This window comes from Hemicordylus capensis, chromosome 3 (genome assembly GCF_027244095.1).
Source record: "Hemicordylus capensis ecotype Gifberg chromosome 3, rHemCap1.1.pri, whole genome shotgun sequence".
Classification (NCBI taxonomy): domain Eukaryota; kingdom Metazoa; phylum Chordata; class Lepidosauria; order Squamata; family Cordylidae; genus Hemicordylus; species Hemicordylus capensis.
Window position 1 is genome coordinate 352,205,098 of NC_069659.1, and position 21,571 is coordinate 352,226,668.

Consider the following 21,571-nt stretch of genomic DNA (forward strand, 5'->3'; position numbering starts at 1 on the left):
AGTGCTTTGCAAAAGGTTGGGATTTATGATTCCAGTGCTTATGTGCCTCCTTTTATTTTTACAGCTCTGTGTGAGCAAGTATCTGGCATCATTAATTACAAGGCATGTGTGTTCTGGTGGAGGGATAGATCATTCCTACTGTAGCACATAAAACCACAGAGGGGCCCTCCACCCCACCCTTCAACAAGGTGTCAAGGTCTGGGAAGGTCTGGGGTGCATCATTTTTGAGTTCCCAATCTAGGGAGAAGGCTATTATCTCATAAGGGCAAGCCCATGAAATCTTGGTGCCTGGAGAGATAAACCAGACTGAATCTGTCCCACTGGTTAACTTCCGGCATAATCCCCAGGTGCCCTTGCACAGTCCACATTTGGGGCATGCACAGGAGAATGCGGCCCCAGGCCAGGAATCCGGCCCTCCCGCTCTGCTAATCCACATCATGCCCCAAATCTCCCTGTGGCAAGCATCAAGGCGGGAGAGACTCCATTCTCAGGGAGTTTTCTGTGGTCTCCTTTCTATGCACTAAGGAGAAATAATGGAATTCCCTGCAGCAGGAAAATGCTTGACTAACAAGCAGAAGGTTGCCGGTTTGAAACCCCACTGGTATGTTTTCCAGACTATGGGAAACACCTATATTGGGCAGCAGCAATATAGAAAGATGCTGAAAGGCATCATCTCATACTGCGTGGGAGGAGGCCATGGCAAACCCCTCCTGTATCCTACCAAAGACAACCACAGGGCTCTGTGGGTGCCAGGAGTCAAATTGACTTGAGGGCACACTTTACCTTTAACGGCAGGAGCAAGAGTGATGAGCCTCAGTCTGCCTTCCTTCCCTGCGGTGAAGCTAGTCCACCTCTCTTCTCTGGAATGGCCTCTCTCCCCCACACCTAACCCCACTTGCTCTGCTCTGCAGGAGCTCCGCTGTTGAGCCATCACCTCCACTCCTCTGTTTCTGACTCTGCTGCCCTTCTCCGAGCCGGGGCACTGGATCCTGCTCCCTAAAGATCAGCCACCTTCCCTCGCCTCCTTCGAGACCCCCTTAGAGAGACAGACAGGGGACCTCAAGCTTGCTTGAAGAGCTTGTGGTGCACAAAATACTCTGCACTCTGCATGTGCTTAGAGATGGTCTTGATCAGTTCATCCCATATTTTAGAGCTGAAAACTTAGCTTCCAACATGAATAACTTTCTGTTTATTATTTGCCACATCTATCTCCCCTGCTTCCTCCAGGATACAGTGAACTGCTAATTTATCACTGTCCCTAGGACTTTACAAAGTACAGGTCCCTGCCCCAAGGAACATACAAACTAAAATTGACATGGGGAGGCAACAGAGGAAAGGGAACTCCCGCTCCACCAGTGTTCCCCAGACAGTTGAAAACTTTTCTCTTTTTGCAAGCATCTGAGTTGCTTGGTTTATGCACCGTGTGTATATTTTGATTTGCTTGGCCGCTCCCCCCCGCCCCCCGTTTTAGTCTTTGTTTGCTTTTTTTGATTGTTTTTATTGATGTTTTCAGATTTGATTGTGAGCTGCCCTGGGCAACTCTGTGTTAAGGAGGAAAGGCAAGCTTTGCCTTTTAAGAGAGATATCTGGAATAAATATATGGCGGCAAGGGCAAATGCTGTGAGGGTTGCAGAGACGAGGACTTGTCCCCAGTTCTAGTAGGGGATGGGGGCTGAAGGTTTGCTTCCAAACCATCAAAGCAAAGGTGGGTTTTGCAGAAGTAAGTGGAGGGTGACTGCTTACATGCTGGCGACCTGTGAGCAGGGGCGCCCTTCCATGAGGCAAGGCAAGGTAGTCGCTTTGGGCAGCAGATCGCTGAGATGCCAGCAAGGTGGCAAGATGCCCTCCTGAAAGAGGGAGAGGAGAATCACGGGGCGGGGGGGGGGTACCTGGCCCCCTGTCTCAGCTGCACAGAACCTTGTGGCAGCAAGCATGGATTGTCCCCTTTGCTGAGCAGGCTCTACCCTGGTTTACATTTGAATGGGGGATCACCTGTGTGAGCGCTCTAAGATATTCCCCTCAGGGGATGGGGCTGCTTTGGGAAGAGCACCTGTATGCTTGCCTGAAGAAGGCTCCAAGTTCCCTCCCTGGCAGCATCTCCAGACAGGGCTGAGAGAGATCCCTGCCTGCAACCTTGGAGAAGAAGCCGCTGCCAGTCTGTGAAGACAATACTGAGCTGCATGGACCAAGGGTCTGACTCAGTATAAGGCAGCTCCCATTGTTCCTGTCTGAGCCCCCCCCCCTTGCCTTTCAATGGCCAATGTGCTCTCCAGCACACGTCCCTCCAAGCCTGCAACCCTCTGTATCCACAGGTGGCCCTCTCCCTCCACGTCATAATCCCTGGGCTGTTTTGTTGTTCACGATCTTTATTGGAAAGCATTATATGGTTTACAAACATTTTCCCCAGCATTCCCCCTACCCATCCTGAACCCACCCCCAGACCCCAGGCTTGTAATCCCTGTTCAGCATGAGATGCAATCCATGGGAGCATGAGAATCCCCAAAGGAAATAGTAATTCTTACTGGCCAAGTCCTCTTCACTTAACCCTTTTTGCACCTGCAGATCAACACACACACACACACACACACACACACACACACACACACACACAGCAGATCCACAGGGATTACCCATGGACTTAAAACATAACTTCTCTGGATAGGTGTTGGGCTTTTTTGAACTTTATTCTAGCTCAGCAGGAAGCAAATTAAATTGAATGCAGCAGAGGTTTTCCCATGGACTGCATGGACCCACCCCCTGCACCCCATAATAGGAAACTCTGTCCGAGTCTAAGGGTCAGCGGACAGTGGTCATAACTCAGTGGGAGAGCACCAGCTTTGCTTGCAGAAGGTCTCAGGTTTAATCCCTGGCAGCATCTCCAGGTAGGGCTGGGAAAGACTCCTGCCTGATACCTTGGAGAGCTGCTGCCAGTCAGTATATAGACAATCCTGAGCTAGAGGGAACAAGGGTCTGACTCGGGTTGGCAGCTTCCTATGTAGCTTTATCGGTGACTAATAGCCTGTGGGCCAAAGCCAGCCCCCTGGTGGTGCTATCTGGCTGCCAGTTGTCAATCCCTGAGCCAAAAGAGTCGATGAACAATATCTATGGTAATGGGGTTTGGCTTAGCAGGAATATTGGGGAGAGGGTGGTGGATCTTGCCTCGTGTTTCCTAAAGCAGGGATTCCCAGATGTTGTTGACTACAACTCCCATAATCCTCAAACAAAGGCTATTACAGTTGGGGATGCTGGGAGTTGTAGTCAACAACATCTGGGAATCCCTCTTAGAGGGAACACTGGTCTTGCCTCCCACCCCCAGACCCTTAAAAAAAAAATTAATTTTACATGTTATATCCTGCTCTTCCTCCAAGGAGCCCAGAGCAGTGTACTACATACTTAGGTTTCTCCTCACAACAGCCCTGTGAAGTAGGTTAGGCTGAGAGAGAAGTGACTGGCCCAGAGTCACCCAGCAAGGCTCATGGCTGAATGGGGAGTTGGGAACATAGGAATATAGGAAGCTGCCATATACAGAGTCAGACCATTGGTCTATCTAGCTCAGGATTGTCTTCACAGACTGGCAGCGGCTTCTCCAAGGTTGCAGGCAGAAATCTCTCTCGGCCCTATCTTGGAGAAGCCAGGGAGGGAACTTGGAACCTTCTTCTCTTCCCTGAGGGGAATATCTTGCAGTGCTCACACATCAAGTCTCCCATTCATATGCAACCAGGGCAGACCCTGCTTAGCTAAGGGGACAAGTCATGCTTGCTACCGCAAGACCAGCTCTCCCCGGCCCTAGTCCCACTTTTATCATGGGAGCCCTTTGGCCCAACTAGTTGCTGACCAGAGTCGCCATCTGCATTATGCCTCCTGTTTGAACAAGATTGCATGCGGACTGCCAATTGACCACAAAGGCTCTGCACCATGAGGCTGGGACTTTAGCCACCACTCGAGCAGCCGACGTCCTTTGGAAGGTGTCCCTCTCTTGTGTTCTCTCCCAACACCTCCACGCATCACCCAGCCAAAGGGAAGGCCCGCTGAACGCGTCCTTGACTCTCGGGCTGCAACTAGCGGGTCTCCCAGGTGCTTCTCACGGGCTGGGCTGGGCCCCAAATCTGCAGCGATGGCCTTTCTTGGCTGGGCAAGGCCCCCTGCAGCGGCCTTTCTGCTGCACAGGTGCCCTCCAGATGAATGGGAGCTGCTGGCCAGCAATCAAAGGTCAATGTTGGAAGCTGCCTTCTACTGAAGGAGACCCCCGGGCCATCTGGTTCGGTATTGTCTGCACCAGAGACCCCCAAGTCTGTAGCTCCCAGATGTTGCTGGACACAGCCAGCGTGGTGTAGTGGTTAGAGTGCTGGACTAGGACCGGGGAGACCCGAGTTCAAATCTCCATTCAGCCATGATACTAGCTGGGTGACTCTGGGCCAGTCACTTCTCGCTCAGCCTAACCTACTTCACAGGGTTGTTGTGAAAGAGAAACTTAAGTATGTAGTACACCGCTCGGGGCTGCTTGGAGGAAGAGCGGGAGATAAAGTGTAGATGATGATGATGATGTCCATCACCCCCAGCAGTTCTCCACGATTTCAGACTCTAGGCTCCTTTCCAGCCCTACCTGGAGACTGAACCTAGGACCTTTCTGCATACAAAGCAGGTGCTGTTGCTAGTGAGCTATGACTCCATCCACCGTTGGAAAACATTCTCCCTGCTCCAGGAGCTTCTTTGATTGTTCCAGGGATTGACCAACAGGCTAGTGTCCATGACGTGCAGCAGAGGGAGAGCACCTGACCCTGTCCAACCCCAGCATAGCATCCCTCCAGTGGTGCAGTAGCTGAGGGGAAACTGACCAATTTTGGCTTATTCTAAGAACAGCCCTGCTGGATCAGGCCCAAGGAGGCCCATCTAGTCCAGCATCTCTTTTCACACAGTGGCCCACCAGATGCCACTGGGAAGCCCACAGGCAAGAGGTGAGGACAGGCCCTCTCTCCTGCTGTGGCTCCCCTGCAACTGGTAATCAGAGGCATCTTGCCTCCGAGGCTGGAGGTGGCCTATAGCCCTCGGACTAGTAGCCATTGATAGACCTGACCTCCGTGAATTTGTCTAAGCCCTTCTTAAAGCCATCCAGGCTAGTGGCTGTCCCATCTTGTGGAAGAGAATTCCATAGGTTAATTAAGTGTTGTGTGGGAAAGTGCTTCCTTTTGTCAGTCCTAAGTTTCTTGGCAGTCAATTTCATGGGATGACCCCTGGTTCTATTGCTGTGCGAGGGGGAGGAAATTTTCTCTCTATCCTCTCTCTCTACTCCATACATAATTTTATAGACCTCTATCATGTTGCCCCTCCATTGTCTTTTTTCTAAACTAAAAAGCCCCAGGTCTTGCAGCATTGCCTCGTAAGGAAGGTGCTTCGGGCCCCTGATCATCTTGGTTGTCCTCTTCTACACCTTCTTCAATCCTATAATGTCCTTTTTGAGATATTGTGACCAGAACTGTACACAATACTCCAAATGTGGCTGCATCATATATTTGTATAAGGACACGATAATATTAGCAGTTTTATTTTCAATCCCCTTCCTAATGATTCCAAGCATGGAACTGGCCTTTTTCACAGTTGCTGCGCACTGAGTTGACACTTCCAACAAGCTGTCCACCACAACACCAAAATCCCTCTCCTGGTCATAGGAACATAGGCAGCTGCTTTCTACCAAATCAAACCATTGGTCCATCTAGCTCAGTATTGTCTACCCAGACTGGCAGCAGCGTCTCCCAGGTCGCAGGCAGGAGTGTTTCTCAGCCCTAACTTGGAGATGCTGCCAGGTAGGGGACTTGGACTCTTCTGCATGCAAGACTGCAGGTGCTCTTCCAATGAGGTATGGCCCCGTCACCTCAGGGGAATATCTTCCAGTGCTCACATGTGGTCTCCCATTCAAATGCAAACCACATGTCTCCCATTCATGCTTGCTACCACAAAAGCAGCTCTTGTCAGTGACTGACCCCATCAGTCAGGACAGCTCAGAGTCCATTAGCATATATGTGAAACTGGGAGGTTTTGCCCCAGTATGCATCACTTTACACTTGCTAACATTGAACTGCATTTGCCATTTTGTTGCCCACTCCCCAAGTTTGGAGAGATTCTTTTCAAGCTGCTCAAAATCTGTTTTGGATTTCACCACCCTAAATGGTTTGGTGTCATCTGCACATTTGGCAACCTCGCTGCTTACCCCCAACTTCTGGATCATTTATGAACAAGTTAAGGAGCACTGGTCCCAGTAGAGATCCTTGGGGGACCCCACTTCTTTCTTCCCTCCATTGTGAAAACCTTCCATTTATCCCTACCCTCTCCTTCAACCACTTACCAATCCATACAAGAGGAACTTTATCGAAAGCTTTTTGAAAGTCCAAGTATACTATGTCCGCCTGATCACCTCTATCCACACGCCTGTTGACACTCTCAAAGAACTCCAAAAGTTTAGTGAGGCAAGACTTGCCCTTGCAGAAGCCATGCTGGTTCTCCTTCAGCTGGGTCTGTTCTTCTGTATGCTTAACAGTTTTATCTTTGAGAATGCTTACCATCAGTTTGTCCGGCACAGACATTAAGCTAACCAGCCTGTAACTTCCCAGATCATCCCTGGATCCCTTTTTGAAAACTGGTATACATTGGCTGCTTTCCAGTCCTCTGGTACAGAGCCTGATGGTAGGATAAGTTACTAATTTTTGCAAGGAGGTTGGTCATTTCACATTTGAGTACTTTAAGGACTCTCGGATGGCCCTGGCCCTGGCGATTTATTAATTTTTAATTTTTCCAGACAGCTTAGAATGTCATCTCCCATCACCTCTGTCTGACTCAGTTCTTTAGCCTCAGTCCCTGAGAAGCTCGGTTAAGGCACAGGTATGTGCTCAGTATCCTCTACCATGAAGACAGATGCAAAGAACTCATTTCACTCCCTCATCATCCTCAAACTCTCTTTTCGCCTCCCTCATTTTATCTTTGCATTTCTTTTGCCAGAGTTTGTGTCCCTTTCTGTTCTCTTCATTTGGGCAGGCTTTCACATGTCTGAAGGAATTCTTCTTCCCCTTCCTCCATCTGCAATAGGCAGATAATAAAACTGGCCTACCTAGCTTGCTTGTTGTACAGCTGCCAGAGACAAACATATATGTGCTACTCTTTGGGCACTCTAAAATGCTCTGTAAATATTAAACACTATTCAGATAAATAGACTTGATCAGTCTTTATGATCAATAAGTTAAATAGATGATCAGTCCAGGTATCTCCTTTCGCTCAGATGTGCCTGCAAGGTTAGCACTGCGCACTGTCAACATCCCACAGAGGAGCCAACCTCTATGCCCTCTGCAACGTGCTAGTGGGCCCCCCTTGCTGCAGGTGTGCGTGGCTTGGCCCCCATTAATATTCAACCCTTTTTGATTTACCCGGAGCAGAGTGACACCCGCTATAATTGATGGGCTATAAATCTCCACTGGTGACACCTGCTGTGGGAGGCGTACTTCTGGTGGGGATTCATCTGCAATGCAGCGTTATGTTCCCGATTGGATTCAATCTGGATATTGAAAGTGGAGTGGGGGGAGAGGGAGAGAGGAAGGGAGGGATGATCAAACTCCCACTGTCCACGCCCAACTCCACTTTTCCTGGCAGCCACACAGGCACGCACGCGCACCCCGCCTGGAGCATGCAAGAGCTGCTTCCAGCCCCACCACCTCCTTCACAGTCTCCTATTCCACCCGCCGTCTCCCAGACATGCAGGCAGGCAGGTCTTCCTTGGGACTGACTGCTCTGGAAGATCACCTGCTCCGGCGGGAGGAGCTCCTGAGGTCATCTAGTCCCACCCAAGCAGAACCCCCCTTGCCTTCGCTTGATGCACCCACCCCTTTCAGTCTCCACGCTCTCACAATCCCCACTCCACAAGCAGAGCCCCACAGTGTCAAGGGCAGGGCAGGAAAGGTGCTCCAGGTGGGTCGAGGGAGTTAGCCAGACTGAGTTGGCAACTGAAAGACTTTACCAGGGGTGCCCTCATCCTGCCCTCTCTGTCCCGAAAGCATCTGCAAGCCCAGGGCTGGGGGCTTCACCTGCCTGCAGCTAGAAGGGGTCTCTCCCTCCCCCACTCCTTCCCACCCAGTGGGGTCTCCCCTCCCTCGCCCAGGATTCCTCCCCTCAGGTGTCTTTCTCGAGCTCCTCTTTCCAGAGGGGTCTCCCCCTTGCAGGTGAGTTACCGGGGTCCCCCTTCCCCTGCAGCCCCCTCCTCTCCGGGGGCCTCTCTCACAGGGGAACGTGGCTTCCCCCCTCTTTCCTCTGCCTCCCTCTTTCTTTTTCCTCTCTCTCTCTCTCTCTCTCTCTCTCTGATGCGTCTCAGCAGTTGAAGGGATGAGGTAAGACTTTTCAGCTCCGGCAATGCCCGGCCATTTGCATAATAATCGAACGGATTGCCACTTTCAAGGGGGGAGGGGTGGGTGGGCTGGGAGAGCCCGCAAAGAGGGGCTGGGAGGGACTGAGGCGAAGCCCCCCTCCTCCTCCCCCCCTGCTCCCCCCCCTCCCCGGCAGGCTGCAGCTCCGATCCAGGCGACTACACGAGCCCTCCGACAGATATTTGGGGAGGAGAATCGGGCCCTGGGTGGCCGGCGGGGGGTGGGGGGGGGGGCGCGGCGGCGGCAAGGGCTACGATCGATGCTCCCTCTCTGCCTCGCTGCGCGCCAGTCCTTGGCGGAGGAGGCTCCGAGCGCTCCGCGTCTGCTGCGCGCAACTGGGGGGTGAGCTCTGCTGCGGGGCGGATCGGGCCCAGGAGCCCCCCAGTCCCGCTCCTGACGGAGGGGGAGCAGCGGAGCGGGTGTGCGGTGCTGGTCGGAGCCGGGGCCGCTGCAACTTTCTTTCTTTCCCGGCGGCCGCCTTGCGCCGCGCTGTTGCTGCGGGAGAGGTGGCGCCGGGGCGCAGTCGCGGGCTGCCGGCGCTGCGGGGCTCCTCGGCTGGGGAAGCCGCGAAGGGAAGGGGGTCGGGGGCCAGGCTCCGCTGTCCTGGATCGGGATGGAATGGCGGGGCGGGGCGGGGCGGGGGGAGCTGGGGCAACCCCCCGGGCGGGGCTGCCCCAGGAAATTGTTGCGCTCTTGGGAAGGTGGCGAGAAGCTGCGAAGAAGAACAATGGAGAAGCCGGGGGGGGGCGCGCATCATTTTCCCCCTCCCTCCCCACTTGAGGAGAGGCTGATCCCCCCCCCCCACGAGGGGAAGTTGGGCAGAGGTCGGGAGGTCCCGATCCAACTAACGGGCTGGCCGCTTGCAAACTCTTCCTCCTCTGCCAGCCTCAGCAAGCTGATGGGCGGACCCAAAGTGGTCTCGCCCTGGCCGGGAGTGGATGGCCAAGTCCGGCGTCCCCCAGCCGAATGCCCACCGTCCCGTCCGCCCGGCTCCTCCTCGGCCCGGAGATGGACCCGTGGCTGGCAAGAGCCTCGTCTCCGTCTGGGAGCGAGCCGGCGAGAGAGAGCCCAGCCTTGGTGGCGGGACGGGCAGTCAGTCTGTCGGGGCAGCTTTGGACTCCGCGCCCTTGGAACACCGCTTCGCAGCCGCTCGGTCAAGCCAGACCTCGATCATCCAAGAGGAAGGGGCTGAAGAGCTGCTCCGCCCGCCCGCCCGCCCGGCCGCAGGATCCCGTGCGCAGCCCTAGCCTAGCCGCCCCCCCTTCAGGGTCCAGGGCAGGACAACCCGGGTGGGGGGCGAGGAAGTTGGAAGCCGCACGTTTTCTCGCCCCCTCCGCCCCCCATCTCGTGTTGATCCCATCCCCATCCCAGGCAGAGCTGGGGGTCCGTTCCCCCAGCTCGTCGGCGCGCGACGCCTTCGTCCATTACCTCGGTCGGTCCTCCTTTGTGCTGGGCTGGGAAAGTCTTTGATGCTGGCCAGGCCTGGGGAGGGGGCAGGGGCATGGCCCCCGCTTGGTCCGCAGCTAGATCCATTCCGGGAGGGGGGCTCCTTTTTCCTTTTTCAAGGTACGGTTGGGGGGAGACGATTAAAAAGAAGGGAATGGCTCGAATGGTCGCCTGTTGAAGCCCTCCAAAGAGATGCGTGCCTTTTCCCGTGGGAAGCGGCTTCTTTTTTCAGGGGTGGGGTGGGGGGAGGGACAATGGCCTTCCAACCTCTGTCCCGTCCTCACCCCTTCTTGCCCTGTTAGGAGGTGGGGGCTCCTCCCCACGCTACAGACCCCTCTTTAAAACAAAACAAAACATGGGGGGGGTGTCCTGGGAGAACTGGAGAGCAAACAGAGGGCTAAGGACAGTTGTGGGGGTGGGGGAGAAGAAGAGCTGAGGAAAGCGGAAAAAACTGTTAAAAAACCGGAGAAAACGTTAAAAAACAACTGGGGGGGGAATCCTGGGAGAATTGGGGAGAAAATGGAGGGGTAAGGAATTGTGTGTGGCGGGGGTGGGGCGGGGAGACAGAACTGAAATCTCATCTTCCCCATTGCCCAAGGTAGCTTGTAACCAGCAAGAATGGGACAGTGTTTTTTTTGGGGGGGGGGGACAGGGACTTATTAGTCCACCACCCCAAAGAGGCAGGCTTTTGCATGCCCTAGCAGGGAGTCAGGGATGCCACCAGACAGGGAGCTGTGTTGTTCCATGAGAGGCTCAGGGAAGTCTCTCCGCTCTCCTCTTAATGGAAATCTCTCTTTTCCAGAGCAGCCCTTGCCTCCCCACGGAGGAGGACTCCATCTCCATCTGCTCTCCGAGGGAGTTTGTGCGGCCCCCCACCCCGGCGGGATTCCCTCCCTTTCTGCCAAGGAGCCTGCCCATGAGCCGCCTGCCTTGAGCGCCCCCTCCTGGACACACGGCTGCCGCACGCCATGCCCGCCCTGTGACCCTCCGCTCTGCCCCGCGGCCCCAGCGCCTGCCTCGGTGGGCCAGCCCTGCCCGCCCCCAGCATGGAGAAGACCTACTCCCTGACGGCCCACTACGACGAGTTCCAGGAGGTGAAGTACTTGAGCAAGTACAGCAGCAGCGGCACCCTGCCCAACGGCTTCAACCTGCAGCTGGCCGCGGCCGGCCCCAAGAAGCCGCGCTGCGGGCTGCCCCGCTGGAGCCGGCGCGAGATCTGCCTGCTCTCGGGGCTGGTCTTCGCGGCGGGGCTCTGCGTCATCCTGGGCTGCATCCTGGCGCTGAAGTACCTGGCCCTGGAGCACGACGCCTTCTGCTTCGAGGGCTGCCCGAAGCGGAAGGCCTTCTTCAAGGCCTCCCGCTTCATTGCCAGCAACATTGACACCTCCATTGACCCCTGCAAGGACTTCTACTCCTTCGCCTGCGGCGGCTGGCTGCGCAAGCACGGCATCCCCGAGGACAAGCTCATCTACGGCATCATCGCCGCCATCGGCGAGCAGAACGAGGAGAAACTCCAGCGCTTGCTGCTGCGGCCGGTCCGGCGGCCCTACCCGGCCTCCGCGGAGCGCAAGGTGAAGGAGTTCTTCCGCTCCTGCCTGGACATGGCTGAGATTGACCGGCAGGGTGCCCGCCCCATGCTGGAGGTCATCGAGGACTGCGGCGGCTGGGACATGGCGGCCGCTGGCAGGCAAGCCCGCTGGGATTTCAACGAACTGCTCTACAAGACCCAGGGGGTCTACAGCACGGCCGTCTTCTTCTCGCTCACCGTCAACTTGGACGACAAGAATTCCTCCCGCTATGTCATTCGGGTAAGTCAGTCTGCGGTCTGGGAGCAGATAACCTGGAGATGAGCTATAAGCACTGATGGGGGAATAGAACCTCCAGTGCCAGGGGCAGTATACCACTGAATATCAGTTGCTGGGGAGCAACCACAGAAGAGGGCTGCTGGCTTCATGCCCTGCTTGTAGGCTTCCTGGAGGCATCTAATTGTCTGCTGCAGGAAACTGGCTTCTCCAAGACAGGGCTGAGAGAGATTGCTGCCTGCAACCTTGGAGAAGCTGTTGCCAGTCTGTGTAGACAGTGCTGAGCTAGATAGACCAAGGGTCTGACTCAGTATACGGCAGCTTCCTATGTTCCTATGTCTCGATGGACCTTTGGTCTGATCCACTAGAAGTGTTCTTCTGTTCTATGTTGGCTAAATCACTACAAAGAGCAAACCCTTCATATGGAGTATCCTGCTAAGTGAGACAAGCTTGCAAGGGTTGGCCAAGCCTAGAGCCATTTACATCTATGGTTTTGTCGACCCCTAGTGGCGGGTTCTTGTTCACTACAGTTGATTGACTCGCGCGCGCATCATGGTAATTCTGCTTTCACTATGCGCTTGTTCATTTTTCAGTTTTACCTCTACTCCCCCCCCCCCACAGGGTCGTGGTAAAGAAGCCTTACCTGAGGCTTGTTTACGGCCCACCCACCCCGCCCGCGGAGGCTCCTTCTCACTTCTCTCGCCCTGCCCCAGCTGCCATGCTGTCCCTCACTGCTGTCTTAACCCCTTGCCGGCAGACTGGACATTTGCAGGGTTGGGAAACGGAGCAGGTGACCAGCCCACATGCAAACGCTTATTGCCACGGCCAGGTGCAACGAGGGAGAGAGAGGCATTCTGGGCAGGGTGAGAGGATTCAGCAGCAGTCTCACCTGAGTCTTGTTTATTGCCCCCCTGATCTGCCCACACTGGCAACCACTGCCCACAAGTGTGTGTGTGTGCATGCATGCATGTGCGTGTGTGCATCCAACAGGGGTTCTTAAACTTGGGTCTCCAGATACTTGTTGGACTACAACGGATGAAAGCCATTGTGACTGGGGATGATGGGAGTTGTAGTCCAACTACACCTGCGGACCCAAGCCTGAGAGGATATTTCATTCTTTTTGTCCCATGAGATGGCGATAGCACACTTCTGGAATCTGCTTCTGTTTTTCTTTTATAATCAGTGTCCAAAGGGAATCCATCAAATCTCAGGATTATTATTATTTTAAATACAGTTGCATAATTCAAACATTATTATGTGCATTTATAGCCGTATCATATCTAATTTTCCAGTTCTGAACAACAGGAAGCCATCCCTTCAAGATATTCCATATGCATTGCCTACCTTCTCTGTCATACATATTCAGCAAAGCTAAGGCAGACAATGGGGTTTTAGGAGAACTGCAAGTGATTTGAGAGCGGTTTAGCTGCCTGCAGAGTACACAGACATTTCTTTTGGCTCTGGTAAACAGGTTTGCAGGTTTCTGTATTGTTTCATAAGCTTAACACGCCTATTTGTTCAAGCCACAAGCTGTGGTCCCTCTTCTGAATTGCCTTCAACTCTCTCATTAAAAAAAACAAAACCCAACCCACCCATCTCCAGCTGAAGTTTTGCCATTTCAGATGCTTTTTTAGCTTTCCACTCAAGTAACCACATCAGAGATTACTGGGATCAAATGGATTTCATTTCCTGTCGTGTTTTTTTCACTGCACCGAGAACCTGGGATGGGCTGTGACTCCTTGGTATGTGTGCACCGCTTGTAGGAAAGGTAAAGGAAAGGTTGTGCTGTCGAGTCGGAGTCGACTCCTGGTGGCCACAGAGCCCTGTGGTTTTCTTAGTAGAATACAGGAGGGGTTTCCCATTGCCTCCTCCCATGCAGTATGAGATGAAGCCTTTCAGCACCTTCCTATACCACAGCTGCCCGATATAGGAGTTTCCCATATTCTGGGAAACACACCAGTGGGGATTCGAACCAACAGCTTCCTGCTCTCTAGGCAGGTTGCTTCCCTGTTGCACCATTAGGTGGCATTCCACCACTTGTGATTGATGAAGTGCCGTCAAGTCGGTGTCGACTCTTAGCGACCACATAGATAGATTCTCTCCAGGATGATCTGGCCTTTAAGGTCTCTCAGTGGTGCATTCATTGCTGTCGTAATCGAGTCCATCCACCTTGCTGCTGGTCGTCCTCTTCTTCTCTCTCCTTCAACTTTCCCCAGCATTATGGACTTCTCAAGGGAGCTGGGTCTTCTCATCATGTGTCTGAAGTATGAGCCTGGTCATTTGTGCCTCGAGTGAAATTTCTGGATTGATTTGTTCTATGATCAATCTTTTTGTTCTCCTGGCTGTCCATGGTCTCCTCAAAAGTCTTCTCCTGCACCCAAGTTCAAAAGCGTCAATGCTTTTTCTATCTTGCTTCTTCAAAGTCCAGCTTTCGCATCCGTAGAGTGTCACGGGGAAACCCATTGTACCACCACTTGTACATGCAGCGAAAATCCCGTGTATATGAGCATCAGACAGTCGACAAATGCATTGCATAGGACAGGGGTTCCTAACCTGTGCTCTTCCAGATGTTGCTGAACGACTGCCACATTGTGGCCGGGGAAGATGAGAGTTGCAGTTTCAGGAACATCTGGAGGTGCACCAGTTGGGAACCCCTGGCATAGGACATGAGAAGGTGCATTGAGAAAGTACATTGAGCATAGGAAGCCACCTTCTTCTGAGACAGGACCGTGGTTCATCTAGCACAGGGCGGCCGAACACTGGCCCTCCAGCTGCTGTTGGACTGCAACTCCCATTACCCCTGACTATTGGCCACTGTGACTGGGGATGATGGGAGTTGTAGTCCAACAAGGGAGGGCCAATGGTTGTCCAGCCCTAATCTAGCTGATTGACTGTAACCTCCAGCTTTCCAACCCTGGCCACTCTCCAGAGTTTCAGTCGGGGATCTGTCCCCGCCCTATCCAGAGATGTTGGGTATTGGTCCTGGGATTTTCAGCACAGAAAGTGGGTGGGCTGCTGGTGTGCTACAGCCCCTCCCTGAATAGGTTTGCAGTATGTTTGCACTGAGCTTGAAGGGGAAGGTGCCTTCCAGCCAGACTTCAACTACGATGGCCGACATCTGGGCTCACACTGCAGGAGTCCACGGAGGCTGGACTAGATCAGTGGCTCCCAACCTGGGGAGGCCTCCAGATGTCGCTACAACTCCCATCAGCCAAAACTCCCATCAGCCTCAGCTACAATTGATTGTGGCCATGGAAGATGGGAGTTGTGGTTCGGCAACATCTGGAGCCCCCCCCCCCAGTTGGGAGGCCCTGCACTAGATAGTCCTGCTCGGCCAGGAGCTTGCGTTCAAGAGTAGCGTGACTCCAGGGCCACAGGGTGCATTTGCACAACCGGGGGTGGGGGAGCAGGGGCGGCATGCCTCCTGCTGTGCATCCTTTTCCTCAGGCCATATCTGCTGCAGGGAGGTGTGCACTGCTCTCCGCTACCCCTGCTGCACGCACAAACCATGCGCAAGTGACCCAAGAGAGCAAGAGACCGGACAGCTTTGGAGGACCCACCTAGGATGTGACCTCCTTGTGTGGGTGCCTCTTTATTTGCAACGCTAGTGCAGAGTTAATCTGGATGTCGGCCGATGTCCATGTTGTACCCGTCGCTTGTGGATTCAGACAATTGAACTTCCTTTCCGAACAAGCAACGATGGTTGCTGGTTGCTGGAAGGGCTGCTGGGAATGGAGGATGCACCTGAAGAGAAGCATCTCCTGTTTCCAGTCCTGTTTGTTCCTGCCAAACCCGAGATGCAGGTGAAGCCCCCTCGAAAAAGAAGAGGCGCCATTTGGCACAGGAGATTTGGCAACCAATGCTGCTGCCATTGTCCATTTCAACAGAGAAGCTGCTGCTGATCTGCTTTTCTTGCCAACTGCTGTGTGAATGGGAGGAGGAGTAATGTAGGTACAACTCCAGTCATTCACATGCGGCTCATAGGGTTCAAATGCACTTATACAGAGTAGCCCAGGGGTTCTCAAACCTGGGTGCCCAGATGTTACTGGACTACAACTCCCATCATCCCCTGCCACAATGGCCAAGAGTTGTCACCCATTGACATCTGGGCACCCAAGTTTGAGAACCCATGGAGTAACCGATAACTGGGAGAAGCTCCACACAGGTGTGTCCTGTTTTATGGCTTTTCCATGCTGCCAAAAATGCCAGCCAGGATTTTTATTTTATTTTTTAGCACCACAGCAGCTAGAGGCACCATCCTGTCCCTACAGCAGGGGAGGAGAGACCAGCTTAGGCAGTGAAGAGAATGGTGATTGTCAACTGGAAGGCAACGGGTGGCATGTCTTCCGTCTTATTTAACTCAGGGTGCAAGCGGGTGTGACTTTGTGTATGTGGTACTAGAGGGGAACCTTCCCAGCAAGGCGGTCGGTCATTTTCTCCCAGTAATGATGCCCCATTAGCAAAAAGGGTGTCCATTGGTTCAAATGAAAATTTTGGCCCCAGCGAATGTTCTGCGCCTGCGCCTCTGGAAACAGCACATGTTCCAAGAAGAAAAGGAACCAAGTTAAATTCACTCCAGGAATCAAGAGACGTACTTAGACCGTCTGCAACAGGGGTGGGCAGAATATAAATCAGCATCTCCTGGCAGAGTGATTTGCAGTAAATCAGCAAGAGTTTCTAACTCCCAAATGTTTAATAATAGCAATAACAAAAAGGCGCGTTTTTTCCTCCCTGAATTAGGCTGCTGAAATAAAGGGAGCTGGGCGGGGGTGGAAAATGGGAATGGATTTCTGCGTGAAAGGATTCGCTTCTGTCGCTTCTGGGCTAAGCACGGGTTCAATGCGCCATTATGCATCCTCTTTCGTTCCAAGGGCATGTTCTCCCTCTCCACCACTGCTCCCGAGTCCCCATTCTCCACTGTGCTCTGAATGGCAGGCATCGGGGTTCAAGTGGAAAGCAAAGTGAAACCCGCTAAGCCTGACATCTACCCAGCCTCTGGTCTCCAACAATCTTGTTGCCCACCACAGCCTGCCAAAGAGGAGAGCTACTCCCTTTCAGCAGTTTCAACTTTTGTGATTGATTGATTAGTTAGCCAGCCACAATCAGTGCATGGAATTGATGCTTTCCAGCCCCTAATTATTAGCATGTGTAAATGTGGTTCCAGACTAGAGGCTGTTGGCTGGCTAGTTCAATGAGATATACATGCCAGCAAAAGAACTGAGAAAGAAGAACCACTTGTATCGTCTTTGCGACTGGCCTATAAGGATCTTGAAATTCGAAGCCAAGGAAACCGTTAGTTCGGGGGTTCTCGACCTTGGGTCCCCAGGTGCTGTTGGGGACCACAGCTCCATTGTGGGGTGATGGAAGTTGTAGTCCAGCCTCTCCTGGGAAGCTCTGTGTTATTTCATGGATATGTTCTTTTTCAATTAACATCTGAAATTGCCATGGATCTGTCTAGCTCAGGCTGCTCAAATTCGGCCCTCCTGCAGATGTTGTTGTTGTTATTTTGTTGTTGTTATTTATTTGATTTCTATACCACCCTTCCAAAAATGGCTCAGGTCGGCTTACACAGAGAAAAAATAAATAAATAAGATGGCTCCCTGTCCCCAAAGGGCTCACAATCTAAAAAGAAACAGAAGATAGACACCAGCAACAGTCACTGGAGGGATGCTGTGCTAGGGGTGGAAAGGGCCAGTTACTCTCCCCCTGCTAAATAAAGAGAATCACCACCATAAAAGGTGCCCCTTTGCCAAGTTAGCAGGGGTAACTTGGCCTAAAACTCCCATAATCCCTGACTATTGGCCAGTGTGGGTGGGGATTATAGGAGCTGTAGTCCAAAAACAGCTGGGGGGCCTAAGCTGAACAGGCCTGGCTCTAACTGGCAGCATCTTCCCAGTATTCAGGGCAGAGCAGGGTCACTCCCAGCCCTGCTACCTGAGAGCTTTTTAATTACAGGTTGAACTTGGGGCCTTCTGCATGCAGCTCAAAGCTCTGCTCTACCTTCCATTTCTTGACCCTCTTCGACAGGATTTGAAGAAAGGGCTGGTATTATTTGTAAGATGGGCTGCACCACTGGAATTCAATGACATCCACATGCTGCACTGGTGCATGAAAGGATGTCGCATCACCATATCATGTGCATTGAACATGACGGTTCGATCGGCTTCGGACGTGGTTCAAAGGCACAGAGGCTGACTTTTGGGCAGAGCCTTTGCTTGAAAACCTGCCACACGGTCCATCTTCTCTGGGCTGTGCTTAAACGTTTCTTTTTAAATCCCAAAAGTTGTCAAAGCAAAACAAAATGTTTTGCCCAGGAAGGCCTACTCACACACTCCAGAAGTAAGAGTGAGGCATGCACAAGTAACTATAAGCAGAAGGAGAGCTGGTCTTGTAGTAGTGAGCATGAATTGTCCCCTTTGCTAAGCAGGATGTGCCTTGGTTTGCATTTGGATGGGTGACTACATGTGAGTGCTGTCTGCTGTCAGATATTCCCCTTATGGGATGGGGCCGTAGCTCAGTGGTAGGGCATCTGCTTTGCAGGCAGAAGGTCCCAGTTTCAGTCTGTGGCATCTCCAGGTAGGGCTGGCAAAGACTCCTGCCTGAAACCTTGGAGAGCTGCTGCCAGTCAGTGTAGACAATACTGAGCTGGATGGACCAATGGTCTGACTCTGTAGAGAACAGCTTCCTGTGTTCCAGTAATGGGTCAAGCACTCTGCACATACTCAGAGGTCCTCCCGTCTTTATTACTGCTTCACAGGCTGCTCAAATTGAAGCAAGCCCAGACACTCAAAGAAGTTTGGAGGCTCAGAACTGGCAAGCCCTGCCTCCCGTGAATCCCTTCCTGACTGAGTCGGTGAAGTCCACTTCCACCCTTCATCCCAATTCACCCCACACTGGGACGAGCTCCCTTCCTGCAGAGGTGCACCATTGCCCACCTGTGTGGAGGTTCCAGTCCTCTCTGCAAACATCACTTGGTGGTGGTAGTAGCAGCCCTCCAATCACATCCTGCCCCCTACTTGTGGTCTGCCCACTTGGGAAAGGCCATCACTCCGGCATAGCCTGGAGGAAGTGTTTGGACACTGCCCCTGAGGCAGAATGTTGTTTTCCAGATGCTGGTGACGGTCTTTCACTAGGAAAGAGGCAGCTGAGTCCGACCCTTGGTCCATCTCGCTCAGTATTGTCTACCCAGACTGGCAGTGGCTTCTCCAGGGTTGCAGGCAGGAATCTCTCTCAGCCCTGTCTTGGAGATGCTGCCGCCAGGGAGGGAACTTGGAAGCATGCAGATGCTCTTCCCAAAGTGGCCTCAATCTCTTACAGTGCTCGCACATGGCATCTCCCATTCAAATGCAAACCAGGGCAGACCCTGCTTAGCAAAGGCGACAACTCTCGCTTGCCACCACGAGACCTGCTCTCCTCCCGTTATCCTTGGACGATCTGGCTCCAGAGCGCCTCGGCCTTCCTTAGCTCCGGAGCTGAACTCAGGGTGCTGCACGTCACCTGAACACTTTGGCTCCAGGGGGCTTGGAGGGCTGCCTGCTGCTCTCCTGAGATCTTCTGGGGACAGACAGGGGCAGTCCAAGGTGCTGTGGTGCCTGAGGCAAGACCCCAGATGCTGCCTTGCCCAGGGGCATAGCTAGGCGAGAGGGCCCCCGTGTTCACCCCTCTCTCCAGCAGCCCCTTGGAGTGAGAGAGATCATGAAGAAGATAGGGAGGGATGGAGCTGGGAGCGGGGCCCTCAGGAGCTTGAGAGCCCAGGTTCTTTGAACCCCTCTGCTCAATTCTAGCTGCACCCCTGGCCTTGCCCCATGGCCCTGGTGGGGCCAGCCCCCTTTCAAAACTGATTCATGCAAGCTTAGAACATGGCACAGGTGGTGGGGGGGAGGGGAGGTTTGCCTGGAGCCTCTGCTCCTGTCCTGGTGCTGCATGCAGGCTTTGCAAGGAGTGTGAGGAGCTCCCTGCAGAGCTTGTCAGGGTCAGAGCGGCCCTGAAAGGCTGCTGCGATGGCCTCTTGCTGCCCTGCTGGCACACCAGGGTTCTGCCGCTTGAGGAAACGGCCGTGTCCTGCCTCACGAAAGGGCCGCCCCCGTCTGAGGAGGCCCTGCTCTGCACCCCACCGCCCTCAGAGGTGAGGGTGGTGGGTACGCAGGACAGAGCCTTCTCGGTGGCGACAGCTAGGCTCCGGGCCCCCCGCCCTGGAGAGCTGCCGCCAGCCCGCTCACTCCCTTTCCGGGGCCTTTTGTTGCTCTTTGAATATTGACTGCTCTCCCTTTGATGTTTCCTTGCCAATTCTGCTCAGGGGCATAGCTAGGGGCATAGCTAGTTCACTCTCCTCCTTTGAGCTGCCATTTGCCAGAACTGTTGTTCTTAGCATAGCGGTGCATCCTTTTTAATCTGGTAAGACACTTAGAGGGCTGCTTGGCCGAACACATAATAATAATATAATAGACAGAGTGCATGCTCTGCATGCAGAAGGTCCCAGAGGCAGTCTGTAGAATCTCCACCTAAAACGAGCCCAGGAATCGAGGCTGGGAAAGGAGCCCTGCTTGGGGCCTCAGGAAGCTCCCGGTCCGAGAGTTTGAGAGTAGTGGGCGGGACCAATGATCTGACCCGTTATTGCAGGAGTTCTCAGGCTCGGTGTTGGACTACAACTCCCATCATCCCTTTAGCCATTGGGACATGGGATTATGGGAGCTGTAGTCCAACAATAACTGGGCACCCAAGCTTGAGGAGAACTGCTCAGCAGCTTCGTAGATTTACAAGTTGGCTGCATTTATTTTTCGTGGCAGGGCCCCGGGAATAGGGGCGGAGAGCTCATCTTGTGGTAAGATAAAGGTATAGTGTGCTGTCAAGTCGATTCCGACTCCTGGCGCCCACAAAGCCCTGTGGTTTTCTTTTGGCAGAATACAGGAGGGGTTTACCATTGCCTCCTCCCTTGCAGTATGAGATGATGCCTTTCAGCACCTTCCTGTATCACTGCTGCCCGATATAGTACCAGCGGGGATTCGAACCAGCAACCTCTGCTTGTTAGTCAAGCATTTCCCCGCTGCGCCACTTAAGGTGACCTTGTAGTGAGTGTGAATTCTCCCCTTTGCTAAGCATGGTCTGCCCTGGTTTGACTACATGTGAGCACTATCCGTTGCAAGGTATTCCCCTTCGGAGGAGGATGGGGCCGTAACTCAGTGGAAGAGCATCCGCTTGCATGCAGGAGGTCCCAGGTTCAATCCCTGGCAGCATCTCCAGGTAGGGCTGGGAGAGACCCTGCCTGGGACCTTGGAGAGCCGCTGCCAGTCAGTGTAGGCAAACAATACTGAGCTCGATGGGTCAAGGGTCTGGCTTGACACAAGACTGCCTCCTCAAGGTTCCTTTAAAAGCTGAGTGAAGGGCGGAATCATCGAAGGCGGGGTGGGTGGGGGGACTCGGCTGCAGTTAGGCAAGTTCTGCGTAGCAATATGTGTCAGTTGTCAAAAGCAGATTTAGTAGTGGAGTTTCTTGGCGCTCGCATGGCCAGAAGGCAGCCTCCGCGCCGGAAACGACCAGCCCCTGGGAGGGGAAGACGTGTGTTGATATTGAGAGAGATAAAATAAATAACATTCTGGCCTCTAACGAAGGCTGTGCTAATCAATCGCTTGGAAAGGCCACGGGCAGCGGCCTGCCGCCGAGGGACACTTCCTCTCTTCTCTCTCTGCCTTTGCTGAGGAGCAGCCGGTCTCTGCCTCCCCTCCCCAGAACAGGGCTCCTCGCTGGAGTACAAAGCTCGTGCAAAACGCACCATCGCAACTCGCATGTTTAGAGCGCAATTTGTTCCATTACCCCAGCAATTTGCTCTCCCGGCAAGGCGGCGGGAGCTTTTTCAGGGTGGTGGTTGCTTTTCTTGGGGGAGTGGGAATGTGCCGCACAGGCAGGGAGGCTCCGGCGTTCGCT

General features: G+C 53.5%; 1 protein-coding gene across 5 annotated transcripts in view; it reads left to right on the forward strand.

Moving 5' to 3' along the window:
- ECEL1 (endothelin converting enzyme like 1) overlaps window positions 1–21,571 on the forward strand; it is a 139,266-nt gene that overhangs the window by 49,006 nt on the left and 68,689 nt on the right. For 2 of the 5 annotated variants that reach the window (XM_053304424.1, XM_053304428.1), the window contains exons 1-2: window positions 8,671–8,744; window positions 10,651–11,656. In XM_053304424.1, the coding sequence (XP_053160399.1) occupies window positions 10,895–11,656 (762 nt within the window). In that variant the 5' untranslated portion in view covers window positions 8,671–8,744; window positions 10,651–10,894. Of the gene's footprint in view, window positions 1–8,614; window positions 8,745–9,695; window positions 9,835–10,650; window positions 11,657–21,571 lie in introns of those variants that run through there. The other 3 variants (XM_053304426.1, XM_053304427.1, XM_053304425.1) reach the window with 3 other exon arrangements.